The following is a 26,637-nucleotide window of genomic DNA, read 5'->3' as shown; positions in this document are numbered from 1 at the left end:
TGTTTCTTATGTTGGCCACCCTGTTTTGCAGTGAGTAGCTTCACTTTGAGCTGAGCAAGAGCTTTAAGGGTCAATAACACTGGCACATAAGAAGAGCCCTGCTGGATCAGGCCAAAGGGCCATCTCCAGCATCCTGTTCTCAAAGTGTCAAACAGATGCCTATGGCAAGCCTGCAAACAGTTCCTGAGTGCAACAGTGTGCTCCCCGCCTGTGATTCCCAGCAACTGGTATGCTGTCATACCGTCCGCAACAGTGGAGTAGAACATTGCCACCATGGTTAGTAGCCATGAATAGCCTTATTCTCCATGAATGTGTTTAATCCTCTTTTTAAGTCATCCATGTTGGTAGCTCTGCCCATGTGAGCTGAGAAAAAGGGCTCTAACTTAATTCTCCCTAGTGGGAGCAATAACACACAGAGTCTCTGGCAAAATCCTTCTCTGATGCATCTCTGCTGTCTCTTTCTGCCATGGCTCTTGAATGCGAGGGGCCACAGCTCAATGGTAGAGCAGTACCTTTGTATGAAAATGTCCCCACTCCATCCCTAGCATCTCCAGTTGAAGCAGGGATGAGGAACCCCCAGGTGATAGGCCAGATGTGGCCCACAGAATTTTATTTGGCACTTCCCACCCATCACCTGTTCAGCAGGGAGCAGCTGGAAAGGGAAAGGGCCCTGATGTTGTGTAAAGTGTTCAATTGCAGTTCCTTCCTCTAGAAGAAGGTTTGCTGCAGGGTGATCAGAGCAGAATATTTGTTTCTTGCAAATATAAAAAAAATCATCCATTTATTTGGCAATTACATGCACTTTTGGGGATGCAATTACATTTTGAATGAAGTTTTCAATTGTAAGGCAGGTCATACAGTTCATCTATGCACTGGTGTTGTTTGCATTCTTCTACTGGGATTACCAAGTGTTTTGCTTTTTGCACAGTCAGGACAGGTAAAAGGTACTGGTGAGATTTTTTTACAAACTGTTGAAAAAAGTATATATAGAAAACAAAAGTTAAAGCTTGGGTGAAATTTCTAAGAATTAAAAATATGTGTCTGTATCTGTCAGAAATAGCTTTCCCTGTGAGTGTCTTAAGGGTGTGGGATTTTGTGTGGGTCTGGCCCACCCACTTTTTCATCTGATCTTGCCCACTACTGGAATGCAGCCCCCAACAACTTTCTATAAGGGCTATGCAGCCCTTGGCCTGAAAACAGTTCCCCCACCCCTGAGTTAAAAGATCCCAAGGAGCAGATGCCGAGAAAGGCAACTCTGTCTGAGACTCTGGGAAGCTGCCAATTTGAATAGAGAAATGATGGCCTAGAGTGACTCCATATGAGGCAGTTTCCTGTATTCATGTATGGGGATCTGGCGGAGAGTCATTGGCTAGATACACACAATACATTTAAAACACATCCCCACAAAAAAAAAATTCTTGAAACTGTAGTTTACCTCTCACAGATCTACAGTTTCCAGCACTCTTAACAGTCTATAGGATTCTTTGTGGGACATCATTGTTGCTCTTTTCATGAGGGTAGTGGAGGTAAAATACCCTCTGCTTGTGTGAGAGGAAGTAGCTAAGATGCGTGGGATGTTTGGGAATGGGTATGTATGGGGTGGAGGGCAAATTGAACCTCTGAGCTACTAATTACCCATCAAGGGTTGTCAGTTGGCCAATAAAGAAATGGACTGGCAAGTGTTTTGTTTTGTTTGATTTCAGATTTGTTGTCAGAAATGCAAAGCTGTTCACCTCTTCCTCACCTCTTCTCATTCCATTTAAGCTGGGTGTGTTTGTTGTTTGTTTATTTTATACCTTGAATAAACAGCTTTTGCACGAGACTCTGCCCTTGGATGTGATAAAAACTGCTGCCCTTGGTCCCACTAAAACAATAAAACACTGGGCTCTGCCTCTTGGCTCTACCACTGGGCCTGCCCCATATCTCTCTCGGGTGCCAGGATTTTGAACTTATAGAGCCGGGAGCCTTATGCACATCTAGCAGCTAGATAGGTGACCAGCTGCAGTTAAGAGCCAGGTGAGTGGTAGATGTTTGTGAGCTTAGAAGACTGTTGTGCATTCTAGAGCAGAAATAAAGGTAGTGTCTTATCTCAGGAGGCCATCATTTCATACTTTCTGGGGGGGGGGACAATTCTAGATTGCCATCAGGCCCTATTTAGGAGCATGTTCTCCTTTCCTGTGATCACTAAAAGGATATTTGGACAGATAGAAATGCTGGAGATGGATCCAGATCACTGAGGGGAGGAAAACAATAATTAGGGTAAATCCACAAGCCCACAATTTTCTCCAAATTAAGCCCTGACTCATCTGTGATTTTCTCAATTTTTTTTAAAAAAAGGTACACAACCCCAACTTCTGATGACCAGATAGCATCAATTATAATCAGCAAAGGAACAACTAGTGTCTAGTTGGCTAAAGAAAATTACTTGATTTGGATTAATAATGAGCCTCTGACATACCCCCAGGAGGATGTTCTTATTGCCTTGAGCAAAAGTGAAGCAGTCTGTCACCCACTTCTTTTTCTTTTCCTACTAGGCCAGATAAGTGAGCAGGCTGTTTCACATGACTCTTTGCAGTCACATTACATGGCAGTATGTGCTAGTTTTGTCCTATTGCAATGTAGCATCAACATGCAGGAAGTCATACTTTGAAGGCAAGTTGGGACTTGGAGATTAAAGAATTTAAGGAAAACTCTTGCTTTTTCCTGATGGCTGTGTAAATGAACTAGGTCTGTTGCTTGAAAACAGGCATCTTCTACCGGTGTCAGAATAGTGGAGGTGGATAGTATTTATGGGTGATGGGGGGGGGAGGAGGAATAGTGGTTCCCCAATGAACCATATTCTCTAGATTCCCTTCTTTCTTTCTTTCTTTCTTTCTTTCTTTCTTTCTTTCTTTCTTTCTTTCTTTCAACAGGAAGTCCTTAGCCCTTATAGAACCCAAGATATGAGGCAAAATCTGGAGGTACTACTATGCTCATTTGCTTGCTCCTGCTTTTTGATGTTTTAGCCAACAAAAGAAGCCATATGAATTATTGACATTTAGGGAAACATATCTTGCCAGTTAGACAAAGAGAAGTCTAGAGTTAGTCCATTGTCTATAGAAGGAACGTTGTGGTTAATCTTTGAGCTTTTTATGTTAATCTAACCTGGTGGAGAAGTGATTGCTCCTCAATAAAAAAAACAACAGTTCAGGTATCCAGGATTTTAATGTAATTGTGATTAGGCAAAAAGGTACCCAAAAACAAAAGATAACAGCAAAGATTCGGGTTTTATTTTGTAACCCCCACCTAAAACTTGGATGTGTTTTTCCTCCTGAGATTGTATATATTTAAAGAATTACTCTGCCAATGCCATTGCAGATAAAGTCCATCAGTATCATATCCATATTACAGAGAGTGGGATCATAGCTGTGAGCATGTGGGTGACATTAGCTTTGCACCGTAACCCAGTATTGTTATAACTTTTGTGCTTGGGGGGTGGGAAGAGGAGTTCGAGTACTATATACCAAGCCTGAGATAGTGTTCTCCAGCATTGTTTATCCTGATCAGTTTTGTATTTGGGGGGAAATGCAGAAAGGCTGAGAAGTTGATTGCAGCAGCAGAGCGAAATTAATTAAAGGCCGGAGGAAACCAGAGAAAGAACTGTGGATTTCAGCTGTGGGTGAAAGGACATCATCTGGATGCCAGATCTACCTGTAGATGGGCAGCAGGACTACCCATTGAGAAACAGTGGTGGGGTAATCTACATGCTAGTTTCGCAGAGGCCAGATCAGCCAAGGTCTCACAGCCATTCAGTCACCAGATCTACCAAAAATGGTAGACCTGTTCTCTGATGGTAGTTATGTATATACGTATGTATCTGTGAATGTATATTTACTCCCCCCCCGCTGAAAAATTCCTGTGGATGTATGTGATGGTATAGGCAGATCAAGTGTCAAAAAAGAGTGAGGTGCTATGAAGCTGCAAGAAACAAGTAAAGAGACTCCTTTTTATGACTCCAAAGCTTGCTTTTTGCATTTGAAACATTAGACAGCACAAAGGAGAAGAGTGTCTGACTTGCTCTATGTTTCTTACAGTTCTGTGGTAACCCCATGTTTTTCTTGCATAAAGTGCAACATGAGATGGTTTATAAATAACAATAATAGTATGATTATTATCTTTCAAACCTCATCAGTCTAGCAACGCAATACCAATTTTTTGCTTTTCCTCTTCCCATGTGAACCTCTAAGTCAGTCTTCCCCAACCCAGTGATCTTCATAGAATCATAGAATAGTAGAGTTGGAAGGGGCCTATAAGGCCATCAAGTCCAACCCTGCTCAATGCAGGAATCCAAATCAAAACATTCCCGACAGATGGCTGTCCAGCTGCCTCTTGAATGCCTCCAGTGTCGGAGAGCCCACTACCTCTCTAGGTAATTAGTTCCATTGTCATATGGCTCTAACAGTTAGGAAGTTTTTCCTGATGTCCAGTTGAAATCTGGCTTCCTGAAACTTGAGCCCATTATTCCGTGTCTTGCACTCTGGGATGATCGAGAAGAGATCCCGGCCCTCCTCTGTGTGACAACCTTTCATATACTTGAAGAGTGCTATCATATCTCCCCTCAGTCTTCTCTTCTTCAGGCTAAACATGCCCAGTTCTTTCAGTCTCTCCTCATAGGGCTTTGTTTCCAGTCCCCTGATCATCCTTGTTGCCCTTCTCTGAACCTGTTCCAGTTTGTCTGCATCCTTCTTGAAGTGTGGAGACCAGAACTGGACACAGTATTCAAGATGAGGCCTAACCAGTGCTGAATAGAGGGGAACTAGTACTTCATGTGAATTGGAAACTATACTTCTGTTAATGCAGCCTAATATAGCATTTGCCTCTTCAGACGTTTTCGACTATATCTTCCATCACCCCTGACCATTGGTCATGCTTGCTGGGACAGTTGATAGGAGCTGCAGTCCAACAACATCTGGAGGGCAGGGTGGAGGAGATGGATATGAGCATGAATTCACTGTGACTCCAAACACTGAACCCTCCAAATAAAAGGTGTCCCCTCAGGCAAGAACTAGAGGTTACAGCAGACATGGGGCTGGTGCGAAAGCCAGCAGCCCTGTGGCTCCTTCTCCTCAGTCCTTTAACATCTAGGGACATGGCATCACCATGCTGCAAGTTTTCCCTGCATTTCACTGGTTGGCTGATACAGGCTCGGGGAAATTTACAGGACAATGATGTTGCAACATGCTTTGAGAAACCCAGATGCTGACTTGGGAAAGTGAGGAGGAATGTGCTGTTGTTTATGACAGCACTGTCGTAACACCTACTTCCAAGCTCACATTCTGTGACTCTCGTTCTTTGGGACCAATGCAGCTGCTAACAGGCTGCGAAGCACCCGGGTTTGTTCTGTGAAGCGCTATGTATTGAGCAAGGCTCTTCTGAAATACGGGGCATCCATTACATCCGATGGAGCTGTCATGTTCAGGAACAAGGGACATCCCTTTAGCTGAGGGGCATCTTTCAGCAGGAGCTCAGGTGCCCAGAGTTAGAGGCTGACGGTGAAAGAATGTCATGAGCCGAAAGATGAATGGCACTCTCCTTCCAGAAGTGTCCTCCGTGGCAGAAGCGTAGGCATTTTTGGTTTGCAAAGTGCTATGCGGTTAGTCCTGTATCCTGGGGTTTTGAATAGTTTGTGTACGCACACATGCACATATGCAAACACACACCAGCAAAAAGAAAAAGAAAAAAGCAGCGCAAGCAAACAGCAATGGGAAACTTAATTGGTAGCTTCAGGCCTGTGTTACAATCCTGGCCAGGGATAATATATCTTTAAGTACTTGTAATCTTTTGAAATTCCCCTCAGCTCTGCCTGGGAGAGGACGTGTAGATTACCAAGGGGGCGGAGGGAGGGAAGTGACTTGGGAGGGAAGAACTTTGCCAGACGCACTTTAAGAGACTAATGGATTTCTAATGTTTACATTCTTTATATACAAACCTCCTTTATAAATGATCCTGGCATTATAGCTGTAAAACAAAGTCATAAAAACAGCCTGCAGCTCAGGCATAGAACATAAATGCCTTTTTCCTTCCTCAGGCAGATGAAGGAGAGGCAGAGTGGAGGGCAATCAATATTTATGTGCCTTATCTGTGTTTCTGTGGTGCCATCAGGGAGATGGTACATAAAATTAGGTATCTTATCAACCTCTAAGGTTGGGCTGAGACACACACACATACACACACACACTCACACGTGATAGGTGCCTGTTGCATGGTTGGGACCACATATGCTAAGTGACACTCATGGAGTTCCCTGCTTTGATTTTCAGCCCCCTTTATTCTATGTTCCCGTGATCCAAAGGGCATTTATTAATTATTTTATTTTATTACATTTAAATCCCGCCTTTGTTTCATCATGGGCCCATCCAGGGCCTGACCAGATCCAGACCTGCTTAGCTTCAGCAAGATGCTGGGCTCCCATGCCTTCAGACCATACCCTGGGATTTGTGCTACCTTCTTGTTTCATTTTGTTGGCTGAGCGTGAAGCTCCAACAACATTTATGTTACAAGGAGACTGTACCACAGCAGATCCTCTCCTGGATTTTGGAAAGGAAGCACTGACTTTGAGGTTTAGATAAACTGTTGCATCTCTGCTTGCTGAAATGTGGTGTGTCTATGGGGATGGGGGCGAGGGAGAGACCACCAGAGGAAGGTTACAATGATGGCTCTGAGATTTACTGGAGCTGTTCCAGTGCTGAAATGATCCTTGCTGAGTTTTAAAAAGTTGTTCTCTTGAACAACCCAGTATATGATGCATTATTACTTAACTGTCCATCTGCCAGTTTAAAGAGTCACACACAACTGATTCACACTATGGTTATGATTTGGCAAAATCAATGTTACTTCCTCCACTCCCTTTTTTTTTAATAAAAAAGTATGTTCTTGTTTCTGGTTAACGATGTCTTGGAAAACATTTAACACTGTGGCAGAACTGGGTGTTTGGAGCTCAAATTGTGCCAGAATATTTACAAGAGATTTGGTTGGGGGAAGGACACCTTTTTTTTAAAAAAAAATGGAATGTCAGCAACTTAATGTATCTTCCCTGTCTCCAAATATTCATGTAAATTGGCCCAGGGAATTCTGATAATCCTGGCTTTTGTCAAATTTGAATGCCAGTTGTTCTCTCGGTTAAGTTTTTTTTAATGTATGAATGGTTTTTATTCAAAGCCCAAACAACAGGCTGTTGGAGAGAACAATCTGTAATCACTGCACCACTCTGTTTAGCTATGGGACCTACACTACAGGGCATTTTATTCTTAATACTCATCTTGGACTTGAGCCTTTTCAATTTTAGCTCCAGAAAGGCCCATTCATCACAAAAACATCATCTTGCCTGCGCCCTGACTTTCTACCTCCTCCATTCCACTCTGGGATGCTCCTGGGTTCCCAGCTAACTGCTTTGGGCTGCAGCTGTGCAGCAGCTCACAAGGACTCGCCAGGAAGACATTGTGTGCCCTAATTACTCTGCATCCCTGTGCAATTGGTAGGGTGCTGAGAAAATTACAGACCCACAAATGAAATTAGGAAAGGGACCCCTGGCAGCAGCAACGTGGAAATCAGGGAACATGAGAGAGAGAGAGATTAGCCTGGAGTTTAATTCGTTGTTTCCAAAAGAGCAGTTAATGGATTATGACAAATGTCCTACTGCTTTCCCTAGTGCTGTGTTAAAATGGAAATGGAAAGTCAATTTTCCTAAATGGATCTTAAATGGCTGACTCGTGTGTGTGTGTGTGTGTGTGTGTGTGTGTGCGTGTGTTCACAGGCTGATTTTTGGTCAGGAGGCAGCTAGCTTCGTTGGGCCTATTCATTCTTTCCTTTGGGGTTTATTTTCTAAAGAACTCAAAAGGCAGGTCCTGCTGATATGTGGCCAACATTGGCAATCTTAAGATTTTGCTGGTGCTTGTTTGGATGGTACCAATGCATTACCTTTAGCCTGTGCTGCTTATGATGGAGGCAACCACGGTGGGAGTAGGGGGGGTGTCTCTGAGAAGCAGAATGGGAGGGAATTGGTCCGGTATACAGCCTCTTTTTTCATGGGGACCTCTTTGCTTTTGTTTAATCCTTTTAGTCTCCTTTGACTTTTTCAAATCTAGGGCTTTTATTCCAGTCTGTAACATAGGACCCACTTTTAAATTATTGCCATATATGTCCATCTCCCTCCCTTCTCTCCCCCCCCCCCCCGGTATGGTTCTTCTACTCTCTCTCTTCAGTTCTTGTCTTCTGAGTCTCCCACCTTTCTTGACTAAATAAATAAATAAAAGCCCCCCTCAGAAAAATATGATGCGACAGCCCGGTTGTGCCTCATGACTTAGCAGTCGAAGGCCATATGCCATCCAAGAAACCATTTCTTTAGTGAAACAAACCAGCGTCCTGTGATTCTTGTAAATCCATTTCAATGACTGTTGGGATTGCCTGGTGTCTCTGGCCCGGGTTTTCAATCCCAGAGATTGGTTTCATTGCAATTACTTATTTACTTTTCCTGTTTGTCCTGCATTGTCAATGAAGACCCTTAGGAGAGCCAAGCAGATTGAATACAAAGCATGCTTGCACGATGAAATGACACAGGAATACCATGCTTGTCTTAGCTGTGCCAGGACTCAGAGGTCTGGGGGGATTAATAGTAGCTCATGATGTCTGCCTTACTCGTGTGTGTGTGTGTGTGTGTGTGTGTGAGAGAGAGAGAGAGAGAGAGAGAGAGAGAGAGAGAAATATTGGTGTGGGAGCAATGTCGATCTATGTTGTAATACCTTTCAAAATTGCTATAGCCTTGTGGAGAATGTTCTCTGAATATGAAATACTTATTGCTTATGTTCTGTCCTATATTTTGTACTTAAGAGGTTTTTCCCCCCGCCCTCTGCTTCATCCTTCAGGGCTGCCCATGTAGGAGGAACATCCTCTGGACTCTTCCCCCACCAGAACACATATTATGTATCTTCCCCTACAGATGCTGTTCTGTTTCTACAGAGCGTAGGGGTCTCCCCAGGGTATGAGCTACTTTACCCAAGAGTACCTATTTCTCTTCAGGGCTCAAAGCCAGGAGTATGGCACCCAGACCTGGGTGTCCTGTGTCTCCTAGGGCCTGCCAGTCTGGCTCCAGTTTTATCATGCAACTATCGCTCTATTGTTAAGTGACTCAGAGTGCAATCAAGATCCCTGCCATGTGGCTGTAATACATGAAGGCTGCAATCCTACCCACACTTGGGAGGCATAATTATATTTATCATCTGTATAAGGCTTTCAAAAAGTTGTGGGCAGCCTTTTATTTTATTTTATTTTGTCAAAGATCTCATTCCCTCAGGGGAAATCTGTCATGCTCGTGGTGGCCAGACTGGGTCAATGTTTTCATCAAGCTATCAGCCACAACTGCCTTTCCTGATCAGGCACCACCAGTTCAGACCCCATGGGCATATTAATGAAGCTAGGGTTTTTTTGCATCACTTTATCCTAGTTTACATTGCATTTGCCATTATAATGCCCATTTACTGAATTTCGAGAGATCCTTTTGGAGTTTCTCACAACCCTCTTTCTTACCACCCTGAACAATTTGGTGTCATCAGCAAACTTGGCCACCTCACTGCTCACCTATAACTCCAGATCATTTATGATCAACTTAAAAAGCCCAAATCCCAGTACTGATCCTTGGAGGATCTAGAGATGTCAAGGCTGGGGGGGGGGACAAAAAACATTGGGGAAGGGAAAAAATCCCATTCCCCCCCCCCAGGACTTCACATCTCTAGCTAGAACACATCACTTACATCCCTCCTTTGTGAGAATTGTCCATTTATTCCTACTCTCTGCTTCCTGTTCTTTAACCAGTTACTGGGGCAGGTTTAGAAGGCATTGGGGGCTTGATAAAATAATGAGATTGGCCCTTGGACCACAGATTGTCTACCTGTGCTTTAGGATATTCAAAGCACTTTATTTCTCATTAATCCTGCAGGGTGGTATCCCCTTATGGTTGAGAGGGGCAGGAAGGTGGCTGAGCAATAGTGACTTGCCTGAGGCCTTCTACAGTGTTCATGGTAGAGCCAGGGACTTCCAGGTTCTGTCTCTTTGTCATGTTCCTGACTTGCCCATGAGCAAGTGCTACTTAAATTAATGGGATTTACTTCCAAGTAACTCCATCTGCTGGTTCTGTCAGAATAGTCCCACTGAGAAGTGTGCTTCCTTGCTTGCATCTCTGTTAAGGATCCACGTCCGAGACAAAGGAAGTGACAATGACATGGTTCAGATGCAGTGTTCTCCGTCCAATAAATCATCCTTTATTGAACTGAGAACAACTGTTGTGCCTGTATTCTCTGTCCTCCCTTTCTTTTCTCTTGAGCACCTTAATGCAATACTTCCAAACCAGGAAACGGTAGTTGGAGGTGTGGTTATAGTCCTTGCATGCAAATAATGGTATATCAGACCTAGATCGTTAAAGCTGAATTGGGTTAATGACTGTGAGAATATATTAACAAAGTGGGGGTAAAGAATGAAGGAGTTTGCAAATGACAAGGAGTCAAAAATCTCGAAAGAAAAGTTGTTGGCAGTCAGACATTCTTTTAAAGCCAATAACTGATGTTGGGTGATGAGGTACACAGTGCTGCTTGAAGCATGCAGAGCTATATTTTTCACACTTCTCATCCTTTCATTGCAGGGATTGAGTATGGAGAGGTGCTTCCAGATTCCTTCCCATCAGCCCCTGCAGAGTCTCTTCCCCATTTCCTACTGGAGCCACAAGATGCCTACATTGTGAAGAACAAGCCTGTGGAGCTGATCTGCAGAGCCAACCCTGCTACCCAGATCTACTTCAAGTGCAATGGCGAGTGGGTGAATCAGAATGATCATCTCACCACGGAGAGCTTGGATGAAATCACAGGTGAGAAGCCTTGGAGGATTAGACCATCTCTCATGTCCTCGCAGGACTGGACCTTCCACTAGAGACAGTGTAGTAGCTGCCTCAGGCGGCAGGTGTTGGGGATCAAGGAGTGGCAGTGAGGATGTTAGAGGACACTACTGTGTGTGTCACATGGCCTGCCTACACCCACTAAGTTAGCCTAAGTGAGTCCACTAAGCTAATATTGTTCCTTTGCTAATATTGAGGAAAGATACATCTGCCAATCCAGACAGAGGGAATGGGTGGGCATCTTGTACTTCACCCCAGGTAGCAAAATATCTTGGCCCAGCCCTGTGTCCCCTTCCACTCATCCCTGTCTTTAAGCCAGTTCCAGCATGATATTTTACACCCATGGGATGATTTATTCCCATTGAGACATCTGTTAAATAATATATTTATATCTTTTAAATATAAATGGCTTCCCTTCTTTAGATAGCAGGGAATTAAAACTGACAAAAGCTCCAAGACAAAAGTTTTCCCAGTCTGTCTCTTATTCAGTGGAATTCTGGGAAGATTGTTTGAAGGAGAAACATTTCCCCAAGCAGTGGTGTGTGTTTTTTCAACCTCTGTCTCTGTACAAGCTTACCAGAGGTCCTTCAACAAGAAGGCCAATAATGGCAAACAAGCTATTTTTTAAAAAAATCTTTATTAGAAAATTGAGAATGCAGAATATATCATCATCATCATCAGGATAGATAAAGGCAAGATTATAACCAGCAAACCAGTATAGGGTTATACTTGTAGTATTTAAAACTTTTCTACTGTACAAAATGTCATGCAAGTATAGCTTATTCTGCAAGAGTAAAATATTGAGATACTAAAATCATATTAAAGAGAGAATGACAAAGAAAATATCTATAGCCAAATAAATTATGGACAATTCCAAACCAATTCATAATGTGTAGGTATAAGAGCATTATACGGTTCATCTAACATACACTGTAAGAAATAAATGGCCACCATATAGCAGCAAGGTCATTGGGGTCAGCTTTGCGCCTTTGCATATTCAGGTGATGTGTTAATTTTTCTGAGACTGAAATAAATAAAAGTTCTTTATGCTATGCTTCTATGCTCAAATTATGTGCTTCCTTCCAATTCTGAGAGATCACTCCGCTAGCTGCGACAAACATAAAAATTATTATAACCTTGAGTCATAACTTTTCAGCTGGCTCAGGAAGTATAGAAAACTGATTTTTCTGACAATCAGCTGATCCCCCCAGTATTGCTCACTGCTGCCACAGGATAATGTTGGGGATGTTGTACCCAAAATTATCTCCTACATTTGTCATCAACTGGTGGGTCAGGACCCACTTGGTCACAGCCTAATATAAAGCCGGTCGCAAGAATAGCACTACTGCCATACAAATATATAGTAAAAAAAATAAGAAATAGGTCCCCAAATGCCTTTTTTGGGTTAAAGGGGGGTCCTGACTCTTGAAAGGTTGACAGCTACTGTTCTAGGGGACACTCTCGACTCATTAATTGGCCTGGCCAGCACACTCTCTAAAAGAGAATGCTTTGCAATTTGCAAGGTTTCATTGGAAACTGAGATATGTGGAAAGGATTTCCTGGAGGTAGAATGTTTGCAAACCAGAGCAGTAACAAGGTACTACACACGATTGTCTAGATAAGCCTTTAATATCATGGTGTAATTAATTTCAGCATCCTTTTAGGATGAGTTGTATCAACATGCCTGCTGTGGAAGAAACACAGTTCCTCTCTAACTTGCAAATTCATGCCAATATTTAATAGAACTGATTAGGTATACTTTCGTTAGATTTTCCAGTAAAGTATTTTACAAGAGGCTCTTCAGAAAAACTTATTATCTAAGAGCGACGGAGGTAAAATTCTGTCATGTATCAGAACTTGCTAAGAAGAAGAAAACAAGCAGTAGGGAAGCATAGTCATTTTTTACCGCAGCAAAAGGTTATCAGTAGGGAGCCTCCAAGAATCCAGTCTGAATGTTCAGTTTTATGTTGAGATGCTCTTGGGGATTTTTGAGGATTTTAAGGCTATCCTCCAGCAGCCTTCTGTTGTGGACTTGAATGGGGCTAGTCCACCAAAGTGAACAATTTATAGACTGTTGCCTGAGGACTTTAGAAGCCCTATCGCTATTGAGCTTCATAGAATCAAGTCTCTTTGGCTTTGTAACAGACAGATCCTCAGATAACTCATGATAATATTGTGTCCACACCTGATCAGTGCCTTGAGAAATGGCACCTTAGGCTTGCTTAAAGTACATATGTCATAGACCACAGTAGCTCACCAGGCTGTGTCCCAGGTTTCATGATTCAAATCATGGAGTGTTTGCCACAGCACTGGAAAGGGGCTAGATCTGTATGGCACAAACTTACTCCAAAACCAGCGCAGATTGTTTGCTCTTATAATTGGCTTATGGGTTCCCAGAGGCATCTGATTTTCACACTGCTGGAAACAGGATGCTGGACTAAGTGGGCCTTTGATCTGATCCAGGAGAGCTGGTCGTATGTTCTTCTACTTTTTGAAATGCAATAATCGATTCTACATTGCAAGGGCACCCACGCTGTGGTCTGTGGAGCACCAGTGGTCCATGAGCATCATTCAGGTGGTCCATGGCATGTCTGTGGATTTGTGGTTAAAGACGAGAGACAGCACATCCATTGCATTAAATATTCGTATTTATTTTTAATTGTATTTTATGGCTTCTTGTTTTATTGTATTACAATTTGAATTCTATGGAATTCAATTCAATTCAATTCAATTGTTATATAAGGTGGAAAAATCATTAAGTGGTCCGCCACGAACCTCAGCAATTTTCAAGTGGTCCATAGGGGAAAATGTTTGGGAACCACTGCTGTATTGTTTAGAAGTTCACTCTTATCTCTTTTTTTAAGCAATTCTAGCAAACTATTATTATTTATTTATTTATTGTTTGATTTATATCCCACCCTTCCTCCCAGTAAGAGCCCAAGGCAGCAACTAGAATCTGGAGTAGTTCCAATCCAGGTTTTATTTAAGGACTCAGGTCTCTCTCTATGCAAGCTAGTCCTTGTCAGGTAGCCATGAAAGATTCTGGTAGGGCCCAGTTTAAGTACTTGTTTGATACCAGAGTTGCTACAATAAAATAATCCTGAACTGAAGTGCTCTGTTTTTCTCTGATTTCAAGGAGTGGGGCAAATGTTTGAAAAATCATGGACTTATCTTTAAATACAAGGTGGCCAAGGATTTCTCCCTTTCTCCTTTTTTTCTTATAACAAAAAATTCTTACTACCACTTCGAATGAAAATCCCTCAGTCACCTCATGTTTAAAGGTAAGACTGAAAATTCTTAACATTCACCTGCCTCCCCCCCCCAAAGTCACTGAATATTCCTACACACACACACTCTTGTGGGGGTCAAAGGGGGGCTATTTGGACCAGCTTAAGCCATATTCTGCTTAAACCACTTCCCTGGATTTTCCTGGGTTGCTGAAGAATCTTGGAGATATCTTTTTTAAAAGGAATCAATAGTGGAAAGGCCATATCTGAAAATGAAATGGTCCAGATTAGATTTTGGTATTTTGGTTGTTTTTTCATGTGAGGAAATCTTCCAAACCACAGAGGAAACCAAATGGGTGATATGATGTGGGATGGAGTTTAGTACAGTGCATTAAAACTTATGCCCATTAAAACCACTCTTGTCAGTTTCACTCGAAGAACTCATTATAAGGTCGCTCATTGTATGTTTTCTACCTGAGGGCATTTGCTGCTCTTTTAGAATGTAAGAAAAGCTCCTTAGTATGCTAATTGCTTCAGCACATGGTAAATCTTCTGAGGTACTCAGTGTGGATACTGATTACACATTGACCACCTATGCCTGATCAGTTCATTATGGACAAGCAATGAATTTACATGCATTAAAAAGAAAGAGCCTATATATGTTTTTTTGTTTGTTTTAAACTTACTGTGTGAGCATTGCCTTCATCAACGTAAATCAGATTCCATGAAATCATGTTTGAGGGCTGATTTCACAAATTATGTTTTCTGGCCACAGAATCACTTCTGTGAGTAATCCCTGCATCCTTAGAAATGCAGAGCAGCTTTTGACATACCAAAGAGAAGCTTCACCTGCCTGGTCAGTTCCACATTCAGTTAGTGTTTTTAATATCAGCAAAGGACCTTGGGTAGCAAAGACACTCTGCTGAAGATGCAAATATAGTCTGCCCTATTTTTCTAAATAAGATCCCTTTTGGAAATTGCAAACAAGTACCAACAGTTGACTTGTGAAAGAGACTGTGCAGGTAGTTAGTTGGTAATGTCTGATGCATCTTGCACATGATAACTGCATCCTTACCAGGACTGGGCATGGGGACAGGCTTGATTAAACAGGTGTGGCCATCTTGGTAGTTTAATGTCATGACTTGCTTCCTTCACCTTTGTGGTGCCTTGTTATTCCTCACTTCTGCTCTCCAACCCCTTGTGTGGGACCGTTCAGTGGTGGATCACATGTTTTGCATGCGCAGTTCCAGGTTCAGTCTCTGGAATCTCCCAAGTAGGACTAGAAAAAAGTCCCGAATCAAATTCTGGAGAGATACTTTACATGAACAAGCAAACATGTGGGTACACAGAGTGAGTCACTTCCCTCCTCCCTCCTCCTCCAGACCTGTTGCTGCCACACTACCCTGAACAAAGCCATGGTTTGGCTTCATATTATGTGTGAATCCAGGCTTGTCGTTTGTCTTGCTCCAAACTAACCACAAGCAGTAAGCCAAGAGCAAACCTTAGTGTTCTGTGTGATCCAGGCAGTGTCTTGTCCAGTCTCCAGTCTTCTTAGTTACGCTGATAGAGATCCTGCAGGAGGATGTCTATATTGTGTTGCAATTTTTTTGAAGGAAGAGTCATGGTGTGAATTGGGCCCCATCATTTTTTTTCCCATCAGTGAGTAGCGGCTGTAAGATATGTTATTAACAGACACTCAAGATTCATTTTCTTTCTTTCTCTGTCTCATTTGCTATATTCAATCTCTTTTTAAAACAAATGTTAAACGAATATATAACTATAATTAAAGCTTCCATTAAACACGTCCGTGCTGCACTGCTGAACTCATGCAAAAGTCCATATTAAATGCCTTTGAGGGCTAAATTATTTAATTAGGATTGAAGTTGCCAACATGAATAGCAAATGGATTTGCAACAGGCGGGCAGGAGGCTTTAATGTCCCAAGAGACCACTTGCCACACATTCCTGCAGTCCCGGCTGTGTTAGCATTGCACCAGCGAAAGGAGCCAGACATGTTAGGATGTGATTCACAGGCACAGTACAGCAAAAGAATAAAGTGGAGGAATCAACTGTTTATAGCTGGAGGTGGGGCAACAGAAAGTGCCTCATGTTGGTCAGAATGAAGTGATAACAGTCAGAAGGTGGTACCAGCACCTATAGCTATGTCTGGTAGAGTGTAACTCCGGCTGGTAATTGGATAACTGTATGTTTTTTATATTTTAATGGGCTGACATTCCATCCTATTCAGAGGATTTGTCATAGAATCCATACACACACCAATGTTGTTCCTCATTTATATTCAAAGTTCAAAAAGTGCTTCATTGTCCAAAAAGAAGTAAACATTGTCCTGAGGTTGCAGATGGGGACAAGAAATTCAATTCAGTTTCTGAAAAATATGCACGTCAAAACACAGCCATTCTTTGAAATTCACACTTCTCTGAATTTTGCAATGTGATTTCTCTAGCCAAGTAACATATACATGCATGCACATACTAGGGTAAAGTATGTATAAAAAAGCATATATGAGTGCAAGCAGCATACAAAAATGCATTATATAAGGAAACATTGCAAAAATGTGTATTTTAGGCAAAATTGCATACAAGTGTGTATATTCAGAGAATTTGCATTAAAATGCTAATGAATTTTCATGAGAACGTTTGTTTAAAAAATCACAAACTGGTGTGGAAATGTGGAGAACTGAACTTAAAAGTAAAGAAAGAAAGAAAAAAAACAGAAATTGATACATTCCCCCATCCAAGTTACAGGACTGGCAATGGATGAACTAGACCAGTGCTTGTCTGTATTTCTCACATGCTCATCTTGTCCAACTATTATTTTCTTCCCATGAGGATCCACTTCATATCACATGCTTGCCTGCCTCTCTCCCTGCCCCAGTGATCTGTTTTCCATCTATCAGTTCATTATATTTATGTCCTGCCTTTCCTCCAATGAACTACAGATGACGTAAATGGTTCTTCCTCTCCCATTTTATCCCCACAACAACCCTGTGAGGTAGATTAGGCTGAGAGATGGTGACTAGTCCAATGTCACCCAATGAGCTTCATGATTCAGTAGGGATTGGAACCTGGGCCTCCCAAGTCCTACTACGTCTGCCCAGCACTTGGGATCTGGACTAGCTGCTGAGTCTGAGAAGAAAATGACAGAAAACTATGAATATATCCTACAGATTGAAACTGGTTTAATAACCATCCCCACTGTCCAGGGAATTCTGGGATTTGTGGTTCATTGAGAAGGGTCCCGGTATTGCCAAGAGATGATTCCTAGCACCCCTATCCCCAGACTATAACAGGCATTTCCTCATTCCAGGACATTTTGAGAATTGTAGTTTGGTGAGGAGGGTTCAGGGAGTAACAGACTGTTCACAGCATGCATGCACATGCAACAATTTCCAAGATTCTTTGGTGAGAAAACCAGGGCAAAATAATATAAATAAATTCATAGTGTGTTGTATATGTGTCCTCTGTGAATGTGCAACTAAAGTACAATCAGCCTTCTGCTTATGGACACAACAGGTAATTAGCTTCAGGCTTGAAAAGCAGCAGCAATTTGAAGGTCATGGAGCAAATTTACCATTTACTTATAGAATGGGCCAGTCCTGATAGTTTAGAATTTAAGCAGATGCCTTAAAGTATAAAGGAAGAGGCTTCTGAGACCTATTCTTATTAATAAGATGGCAGCTTCCCAGGGCCATGGAAACAGTTGGAAATGTCAGCCATTACCAGGCTCAAATCCCTTATCCATCTCTACCTACCGTGATCATTAAAGTAGCAGCCATCTTTATTGAGGGCATAAACATCTTCAGTCCCATTGCATATCTTTAGTACCATCATTAGTTACTGGATTTTTGGTGGGGGATTTTTATAAGCAAATGAAATGCAATTGGCATAACGGGAAAGGCAAGAGAAACAGTTGCTTTAACTGTCGCTGAATCCACTCTGCTCTTCATTTGTAGACAATTGGCAGTGAGGTTTTACTATATTACAGCAATAAGATTAAAGCACATGCTTATGTGCCTTGCTGAATTGAGGCTGTGATTTTTAATGTGATGGTGAAGCGATTAAGGTTGCTCTAAAACAGAGGGAGTAATGGGGTATATCTTAGCCTGTACTAATAGCGGCTCTTTTGTAAAACAGCTGAATCTTGATAATGGCTCTATCAGAGTTATCACCCTTGGGTGGCTCTAGTGTTCTGCCAGCAATGGAAAGTTCATTTGACCAGAAACAACCTCTCTTACAACTTGGTGGCTTTCCTTTTTAAAAATATTTATTTGTCCGGCCTGTTTGTATTCAGTTCTTAATGGTCTAAAATGCTTACTTTCTTCCATTTGCTGCTTTCTTTCTGCAACAGCCTTCTCTCTGTGTCTCTCTGTCTGTCTCTCTCTCTCTCTCTCTCACTCACACACACACACACACACACACACACACACACACACACACACACGGCAAAGTTGCCAACTATTATCACCCCACTTTACCCCCAGAGTTGTCATGGAAGTACCTTCAAGATTTTTTCCTATATCATGGAAGTACAGTAGGGCCCCGCTGATATAGCGGGTTACGTTCCGGACCCCCGCTGTAAAGCGAAAACCGCTGTAAAGCAGATCCCATTGACTTACATTGACCAAAATGGCGCCCGGCGGCAAAAAACCACCGTAAAAGCAGAACAAGTGCTGTAAAGCGGGGCCTTTCTACAATTCACAACCGCTGTATTAGCGGAACGCTGTAAAACGAAGCGCTGTAAAGCGGGGCCCTAATGTACCTTCAAGATTTTTCCCCCATCACAAAATAGCACTATGTAGTCTAGTGTGGCCTTCATATGTGGACCAAGAACTGTTCCAGGAGAAAACTATAGACAGTTAATGGGGTAATGACACTCCCTGACCAGTAATGGACACTCCCTGACCAATTCAAGAAAGTTAGTCGGAACATCAACATCTGCCTTATACTGAAGTTAGACCATTGGTCAATCTAGTTCACCATTGCCTACAGTGACTGGAGGTGGGTCTCCAGGGTTTCAGGCAGGAGCCTCTCCCAGCCCTACCTGCAGATGCTGAGGACCGAACCTGGGCCCATCTGCATACAAAGCAGATACTCTGAACAGAATTTTAAGGGGCACTCTGTGTGGGATTGGGATGACGGTAAAAGATTAAAAGGTGGGAAAGGGCTCCTGAATCTGTCATCATTGTGTAGAAGAGGCAGGACCCATCCAAGACATTTTACTGCCTGAGGCAAAGGACAAAATGGCACCCTAACTCCCATTCCATGTACAAAAGTCTGTTGGACTGGCAGTTGCGTTTTACTTCAGCATTGGCAACAGGACAGTACCTGAGGGCAGGCTAGCTTAGGGGGCACAGAGCAGGCCACATGGCACGCACAGCTTCTTACTGCTGCTTCCAACTCCCCCCCCCTTCAAGGAACTACCACATGGGGCAATCCTACAAAATCTGCTACTTCGCCCATAATAGGGGATGGGGCTGCCTCCTGGATTTCATTTAAATGACACTGGTTTTTAAGAGATATAAAAGTACAGTATAGGAAAGGTCACACAGCTGTTTTTGAAAGATGCCAAACAAAAAGTTGTGTGACTTTTTTTAGAAAGGCGCTCCCTTCTCCCCCCTTTTCACCATAGAACACTGCAGAAGATCAAACCCAAGTACATCCAGTACAAGTACAGCAGTGCCCATGATTTTATAGTCAAAGTTTTTTAGGGGTCCAGCCCCAGTGTTGACTTTGAAAATCAACACCTGTATAGTAATTTACACAATACAGCTGTATGTGTGTACAGTTTCCTGCACATGAGTACAGCGTAACGTGTGGATGTGTTTTGCTGTATTTGGGGAACATCTTCCAAAATGAACCACTGGTGTGAATATGTGAGATTTGTTTTGCCTTCAGTCCCATGAAAAATGTTTCTGCGTAGCATTGGCATGTGCTCCTCTGTTCCATTTTGGTACAGCAAAGAGCCTCATTTCAAGCAAGAGCTCTGGGAGACAGAACTCACCTGGCTGAGCTCAACCTTTGCTTAACTGAAGTTCATTTAAGAAAAAGGGAGACCATGCTGGCAAATATCTGAAGGGCTGTCATGTAGAAAATGAAGCACTTTTATTCTCTTTTGCTCCAGGTGGGCAGAACTAGAACTAAAGGGCAGATCCTGCACTGAATACAGGGGTTTGACTAGATGACCTTGAAGGTCCCACACAATTCTGTGATTATTTGAAACTATTTGAAAGTCTTTCCATAGATAGTAATAGAACCCACACAGGGAATCCATGGATGTTATGTTCAATTATGCTTCCTTTCCAGTATGTAGGGTCCCTTCTACCCTTGCTTATGCTATGTGCACCCATTTCCTACTTCCACACAGACAGTTTTTAATATGTGCACAGCTTTCCCAGCTTCACACACACACACCTGCCCAGCTCCCATAATTAATCCTTCTCCTTTTTTCTTTGGTTCCAGGGCTCCTTGTAAGAGAAGTCCAGATTGAAGTATCTCGACAACAGGTGGAGGAACTCTTTGGCTTAGAAGACTACTGGTGTCAGTGTGTGGCATGGAGCTCTGCTGGGACCACCAAAAGTCGAAGAGCTTATGTCCGGATAGCATGTAGGTCTTGAGTGTGTTTGCCCTTCTACACAGAGGTCTTTTTTTATACCATGCATTTCTCCCTACTACTTAAAGGTAAAGGTGTCCCCGCACTTGTAGTGCGAGTCGTTTCCGACTCTTAGGGTGACGTCTTGCGACATTTACTAGGTAGACCATATATATGGGGTGGGATTGCCAGTTCCATCCCCGGCCTTTCTTTACCCCCCAGCATATGCCGGGTACTCATTTTACCGACCACAGATGGAAGGCTGAGTGGACCTCGGCCCCTTTTACCAGAGATTCAACTTCTTCCTTTCGTTGGAATCGAACTCCGGCCGTGAGCAGAGCTTTGGCTGCGTTACCACCGCTTACCACCCTGCTAGTCATATGTACCCAACTGGGGAACGGAGATGGATGAAATATTCTGAATAGCCACATTGTGAGCAGTTCATGTTTGCTCAAATGAGTGCCATTATATACACTTTTGGCCCATTGGGGTGCCTATGTGAAAGGGTGTGAGAAAGAGAGATGAGATACCCCTTACTGGAAGGAAGAATTTGATACTACATTTTCCTTGGTGAGTTTTTGGGAAAAGGAGCAAACAAAACAAACGATACTTCATCTACCCATAGTTTATTAAATTTAGTTTCTTGACTTAAGGATTTAAATCGCCTTTTCCAACACATTCACATATTATTACCCCATTCTCATAGAGGAAAAGGAGATTCCGTGAGTGTGGGTTCAGAATGGTAAAGATCAGGCCTTACTGCGTGTTTTATAATTGAGGATGGAGGCAAGCAGTTGGAATTTCAGGGAAGGTAGTTTGAATTTTAGGTTGGATTCTGGTAAGTTTCCAGAGACATCTATACAGATTACTGGGAAGGTTTAGAGCTGGGGAACCTGTGGCTCTCCAGATGTTGATAGACTCCTATCACCTATAGACCCAGCTAATATGGCCAAAGGTCAGGGATTATGGGAGTGGTACTCCTGCAACATCTAGTTCCCCATCCCTGGTTTAGGATCTCTGTCACATGATGCAGTAGGAAGAACCAATGTGGCATGGTGGCTAGAGTAGAGACTCAGGAGCAAAGCCACATGCAGCTCACTGGGTGTGGTCTTCTCTGTGTCTGTGTAAGAGTGCAGTCCTGTCCATCAGGAATCAGTCCCATTGAGGTTGATTAGTACTATTGCCAGGTAAGTTTGTATAGGACTGCACCTTAATACTTTTTTTTAAGTTGCCTAAATTAGTGGCCATTACCACATCTTGAGAGAGCCAATGTGGCATAGTGGTTAGAGTGTTGGACTACAACCTGGGAGACCAGGGTTCAAATCCCCACACAGCCATGAAGCTCACTGGGTGACCTTGGGCCAGTCACTGCCTCTCAGCCTCAGAGGAAGGAAATGGTAAACCACCTCTGAATACCGCTTACCATGAAAACCCTATTCATAGGGTCGCCAAAAGTCAGAATTAACTTGAAGGCAATCCATTTCCATTTTTCACCACATCTTGTGGCAGTGATTTCCATACGAATTTCATGCTATATGGTGAAGTATCTCTTTTTATCATTTGTGAACCAACTGCCAATTTTATTCACTGGGGCAATCTTGAGTTTCTAGCAGAGCGGTTTTCAAATGCTCTACTTTTAGGAGATATTTCCCATTTCTTCTTGTCTGCTAGTGAAACCCCAGAAGCTTGGGTCACATTCTACGATACACACTTGGTTCACACGGGGCATGGCCAGGCCTGTTGAATCTCACCGTCACCCTGCATGAACTGGAAATGCTCCCTAAAACTCACTTGGCCTGCCCTCTGCTACAGATCTACGTTGCAGAGGAAGACTAAGAGTGATGGGCAACAGATCTTGTAGGAATGCACATTCCCACCCACTACTGGTTTTCCCACTGAGAAACCCCTGATAAGCTTTTTGGGAAACTCCAGATTCCTCAGAACACTTGTAGAAGGTTTAGTATTGTGTGTGTGTGTAGGAATGCCCATTTCTAAGTTCTTCTAACTCATCTATATGATTATTGTAAACTCTTGTTGTAATTAAATTCATCCCCAGTAGTGTAGCTGAGTTGCTAGCCAGAAATGGAACTCTTGATTCACTGCCTATTTGTCAGGAGATGTACAAACACATTGTTCTGTTACCTTTTTAGATGGTTTCGTTTGAAACTACAGAAGCAAATAATCAAGTTCCTTGTAGCTTTCTTTTCTCAAACAGCTCTGGTGGAAGGAGTCACTTTTCACAGCAGGGTTCTCACAGATAGAGGTACATTCCTATATTCAGCTTTGTTGTGTACAGGGGCTGCAGGCAGCAGTGGAACCATTTAATATTTTGAGTATGGATAGGACATATTTCAGTGGAAAACAAGATTCAGATGGTTGCTCTTGAGTTGATGACAGTGAAAAAGCTGTAAGCAGAGCTTGGAAAAGTTACTTTTTTGAACTACAACTCCCATCAGCCCAATCCAGTGACAATGCTGGCTGGGGCTGATGGGAGTTGTAGTTCAAAAAAGTAACTTTTCCAAGCTCTGGCTGTATGTGTATGTTTCGTGTGTTAAGGTGTATTTGCTGCAGTTGCTTTTTAAAGCAAGCACTAGTAATTCAGTCTGTATCATCAGTGAGCTTACCAGAGATACTGATGCTCTTGACAGATCATTGCATATCCAGACTGAAATAAAATAAAAGATGGCACTTTAAGGGACTGCACGTAGCTTTCAACACATTCAAATTTCCAGTAGTTGATTAATTTTCTATTCATTAAGCAGATTTCTGTGACACATAAGTAAAAGGAACTTATCCCAAAATGAAAGAGCAGATGATCAACCTGCCATGTTAGTGTGCTGGTCACATGACTCCAGGAAGAGATCACTGCAGGTACCCTTTCCAGAGACTTGCTTGGATGTGCTGACCTAGTTCAAAATATATGGATTTCTTTCTTCAAGGCCCCCTTTCCCCCCCCAAAAAATATGACTATTATCAAGGATTAGAAATACAACCAAATTTGTGCAACTGAACACTATAAACTTGCAACATGCAGCATTAGAAGCAGTGGTTCGTTTGAGGAAGTTAGTGAGTGAGCACTCTAGTTTCAGCAGATCATGCAGGGACAAGATCTACAACGATCCAGTCTTTCTCATAAAACAAGATAGCAAATTATCATTGTCATCATCATAATCATCCTCAAAAATAATTAGTTTGGACGTTTATTTTCATTGGAACCGTTTGTCAAAATTGAGAGCAATTAGGTGGCTTATACTGCCACCTACTGGTTCATTCAGGGATTTGTTTACTCATGTGACAGTTTTGTAAGCACACAAGTCCTTTATTAGCGGTATTCAAGTAAAACCACTGAATATTGCTAATATATCCTCTTTTGTGGGGCTATAGGTGATAGGATAGTTCTCCAATGCTAATGTATAGAATCCAGAACATTTAGCAAAGATTCTGATATATGGGGAAGTGATAGTAGGGACTGGAGGCTTTTGCTTGGGAGCAGAGATAGTAGAGGCAGAGCCAGTCCAAAAACTGTTGCCACCTGGAGAGAGGACAAGATGGTGCCCCCTCTTCACACTGTGTACTAAAGTCAACTGGACTTGCAACTGACTCTTACTTCATCACTGGGGTCATGTGAGCAGCATTCTCCAGCAGGCTAACTTAGGGTTTGGAGGACATGCCATGTAACAGACATAGCTCCATTGAGCAGACTTTGTCACTGCTGACCACCCCCCATCATCTGCTACCTGAGGCAGCTGCCTCACTGCCTAATGGCAGGGCCAGAAAGAAAATCAGGTCCTACAAACCATGAAGAGGAACTGTTCAGGGTTCTGAGACCCTGCTGTCTCTCAACGGTGTCACCTGTTGGATTTCTGAATGTTCAGCAAGTACAGTCTGTACATCTACACAGAGTAGTAACTTCCTTTCACCTGCAAGCCCATACATCCTAGGAAGTAAGTTTCACTGAAGGAGAAAAAGCTTATGCCCAAGTCAAAGTTTTTGAGTGGGATTTTTTTCAAAATGAAATACAAGGAATGTGTCAAACTCTGTCTGTCTATCCATCCTTCCTTTAATTACCTAAATGGAATCATTTGAGTACTTTTGAAAACCTTTACTGATACACCAAATGAGCAGTGGCCCCTGGTGGCTCCATGTCAGTGGGGCAGTGGAATTTGCTATGGGTTTTAGTCCGAACTTTCAAGGAGCTGTCCAAAGTGCTATTTCTACTGTTTGAAATCATTTAGTTTTGTTAATCATGGGGAAAGACAAGCAGCCATTCAAGGCACTGAAGCCCAACCCCTGGAAATGTTAGTCAGCCACTGTTCTAGCTGTTGAGATTCTAGCAGGCAAAATATTGATCACAAACTTCCAAAACAACAAAGGCTTGAAGCTGAATTTTGCACCGGATATCACATTCTGAACTTTGTCTGCACTCCCACAGAATTGCAACATACGTATGGCCCCGATCAGAGTATAGAGCAGAAGGGAAGCTTTTTTTCCCCCCCTCTTGGAGACCACATGCTGGCAGTGGGTGGGGCTGAAACCAGTGGTGGATAGGGCAAAGGCCAAAAGTAGGCAAGGCCACCACCACCAGCACCACCACCCCTCTCACTCTCTCTCACACACACACAGGGGCATTTGTTTTCCACACAGTGGGCTGCCAAGGGAGGGTCAGATTGCTGTTGCCAGAAGTCTAACAGTACAGCTTACAGATAACATTTTTCCTTCTTCCCATTTCCCCCTCCTTTTCTCCTGCTGAGCTCTCCTCCCCTCTCCACCTCATGAAATTCAGCATGCAAACTGCACGCTGCAGGTAGGCCACTCCTGGTGAAGAGCATGTTGCTTTAAACAGAGGCAAAAGCAGGCGCCTGACGTGACCATAGCAGAGATGCAGTGTGGGTGAGAAGTGGGTAGAGAGGCACATGAGATCATTCCTTAATTTCCTTGTGACTTTCACTTGAGGACTTTAGCGCTGAGGATTTGTCCTAGACAGAATAATGTAAGAATATCTGTTGGTTTGACCCATTATGGCAACCCCTGTATGGATTATGAGGCAATTACCTAGACAATCTGGGCTGGTTGTTTAGCTTTGTTAGGTCACGCTGAACTCCTGACGTGTTCCTGTCCCTTGACTAGAATGGTAAGACAATCTGAGCTCTTCAAGTGACTCCATGGCTAATGCCTGGTGCTTGTTTGTTGCCCTTTCTTAGATTTGAGGAAGAATTTTGACCAGGAGCCCCTAGGGAAGGAGGTTCCACTGGATCATGAAGTGCTTCTGCAGTGCCGCCCCCCTGAAGGAGTGCCAACAGCCGAGGTAAGCAAGACAGGCCATTAATAGCAGCCAGCTGAGAGGGACTTCTGGAACTGAAATGGCCATTACTTCCATGCTTGTTTGGGGGATGATTGGGACCATTGTTATTCAAGTGCACATGCAATAATTTTCTATGTGCCGAGTGATGTGCTGGCCTGTGAGAGAGAACATTTTATACTTGTTTTATTTCTTCCTCTGCCCATAAATTTGAACCATTCCCCTTCCGTTTGTCTCATGTAGGTACCCACTTAGTAGAAAATAGACTAACACTGCAATCCTAGGCGTTGTTTACTCAAAAGTAAGCTCAATTGGGGAGGGCTTACTCCCTACTAAGCAGGTGTAGGATTGCACTATAGGTTATGTCCAGTTTCTTTTACTATACATCTCTCTTCCTATTATATTGTGATATATGTTTCTTGTTGGCATTTGGGGATGTTCCTGAATTACACAGTTCAATAATTTTGACATGGCCCCATAGGGGAGTTTCGCTGTCCTTTCTGTTGTTTTTTATTGTTGGTAGTTAGGCCCAGGCAGGCCCCAGAAGAAGCCTACCCTTGAGTTCAACTGGCCTGGCTGTGGAAA

The 26,637-nt window shown here is 42.8% G+C and overlaps 1 protein-coding gene across 2 annotated transcripts in view; it reads left to right on the top strand.

Annotated features, from left to right (window-relative positions):
* The window catches only part of UNC5B (unc-5 netrin receptor B), a 208,579-nt gene that overhangs the window by 128,514 nt on the left and 53,428 nt on the right, over positions 1 to 26,637 (top strand). For both annotated transcript variants that reach the window (XM_061635254.1, XM_061635253.1), the window contains exons 3-5: positions 10,670 to 10,891; positions 20,624 to 20,767; positions 25,955 to 26,058. In XM_061635254.1, the coding sequence (XP_061491238.1) occupies positions 10,670 to 10,891; positions 20,624 to 20,767; positions 25,955 to 26,058 (470 nt within the window). The remainder of the gene's footprint in view (positions 1 to 10,669; positions 10,892 to 20,623; positions 20,768 to 25,954; positions 26,059 to 26,637) is intronic.

This window comes from Rhineura floridana, chromosome 7 (assembly GCF_030035675.1).
Source record: "Rhineura floridana isolate rRhiFlo1 chromosome 7, rRhiFlo1.hap2, whole genome shotgun sequence".
Classification (NCBI taxonomy): Eukaryota; Metazoa; Chordata; class Lepidosauria; order Squamata; family Rhineuridae; genus Rhineura; species Rhineura floridana.
The sequence above is the reverse complement of the archived record's forward strand: the minus strand, read 5'-3'. Positions and strand labels throughout refer to the sequence as shown.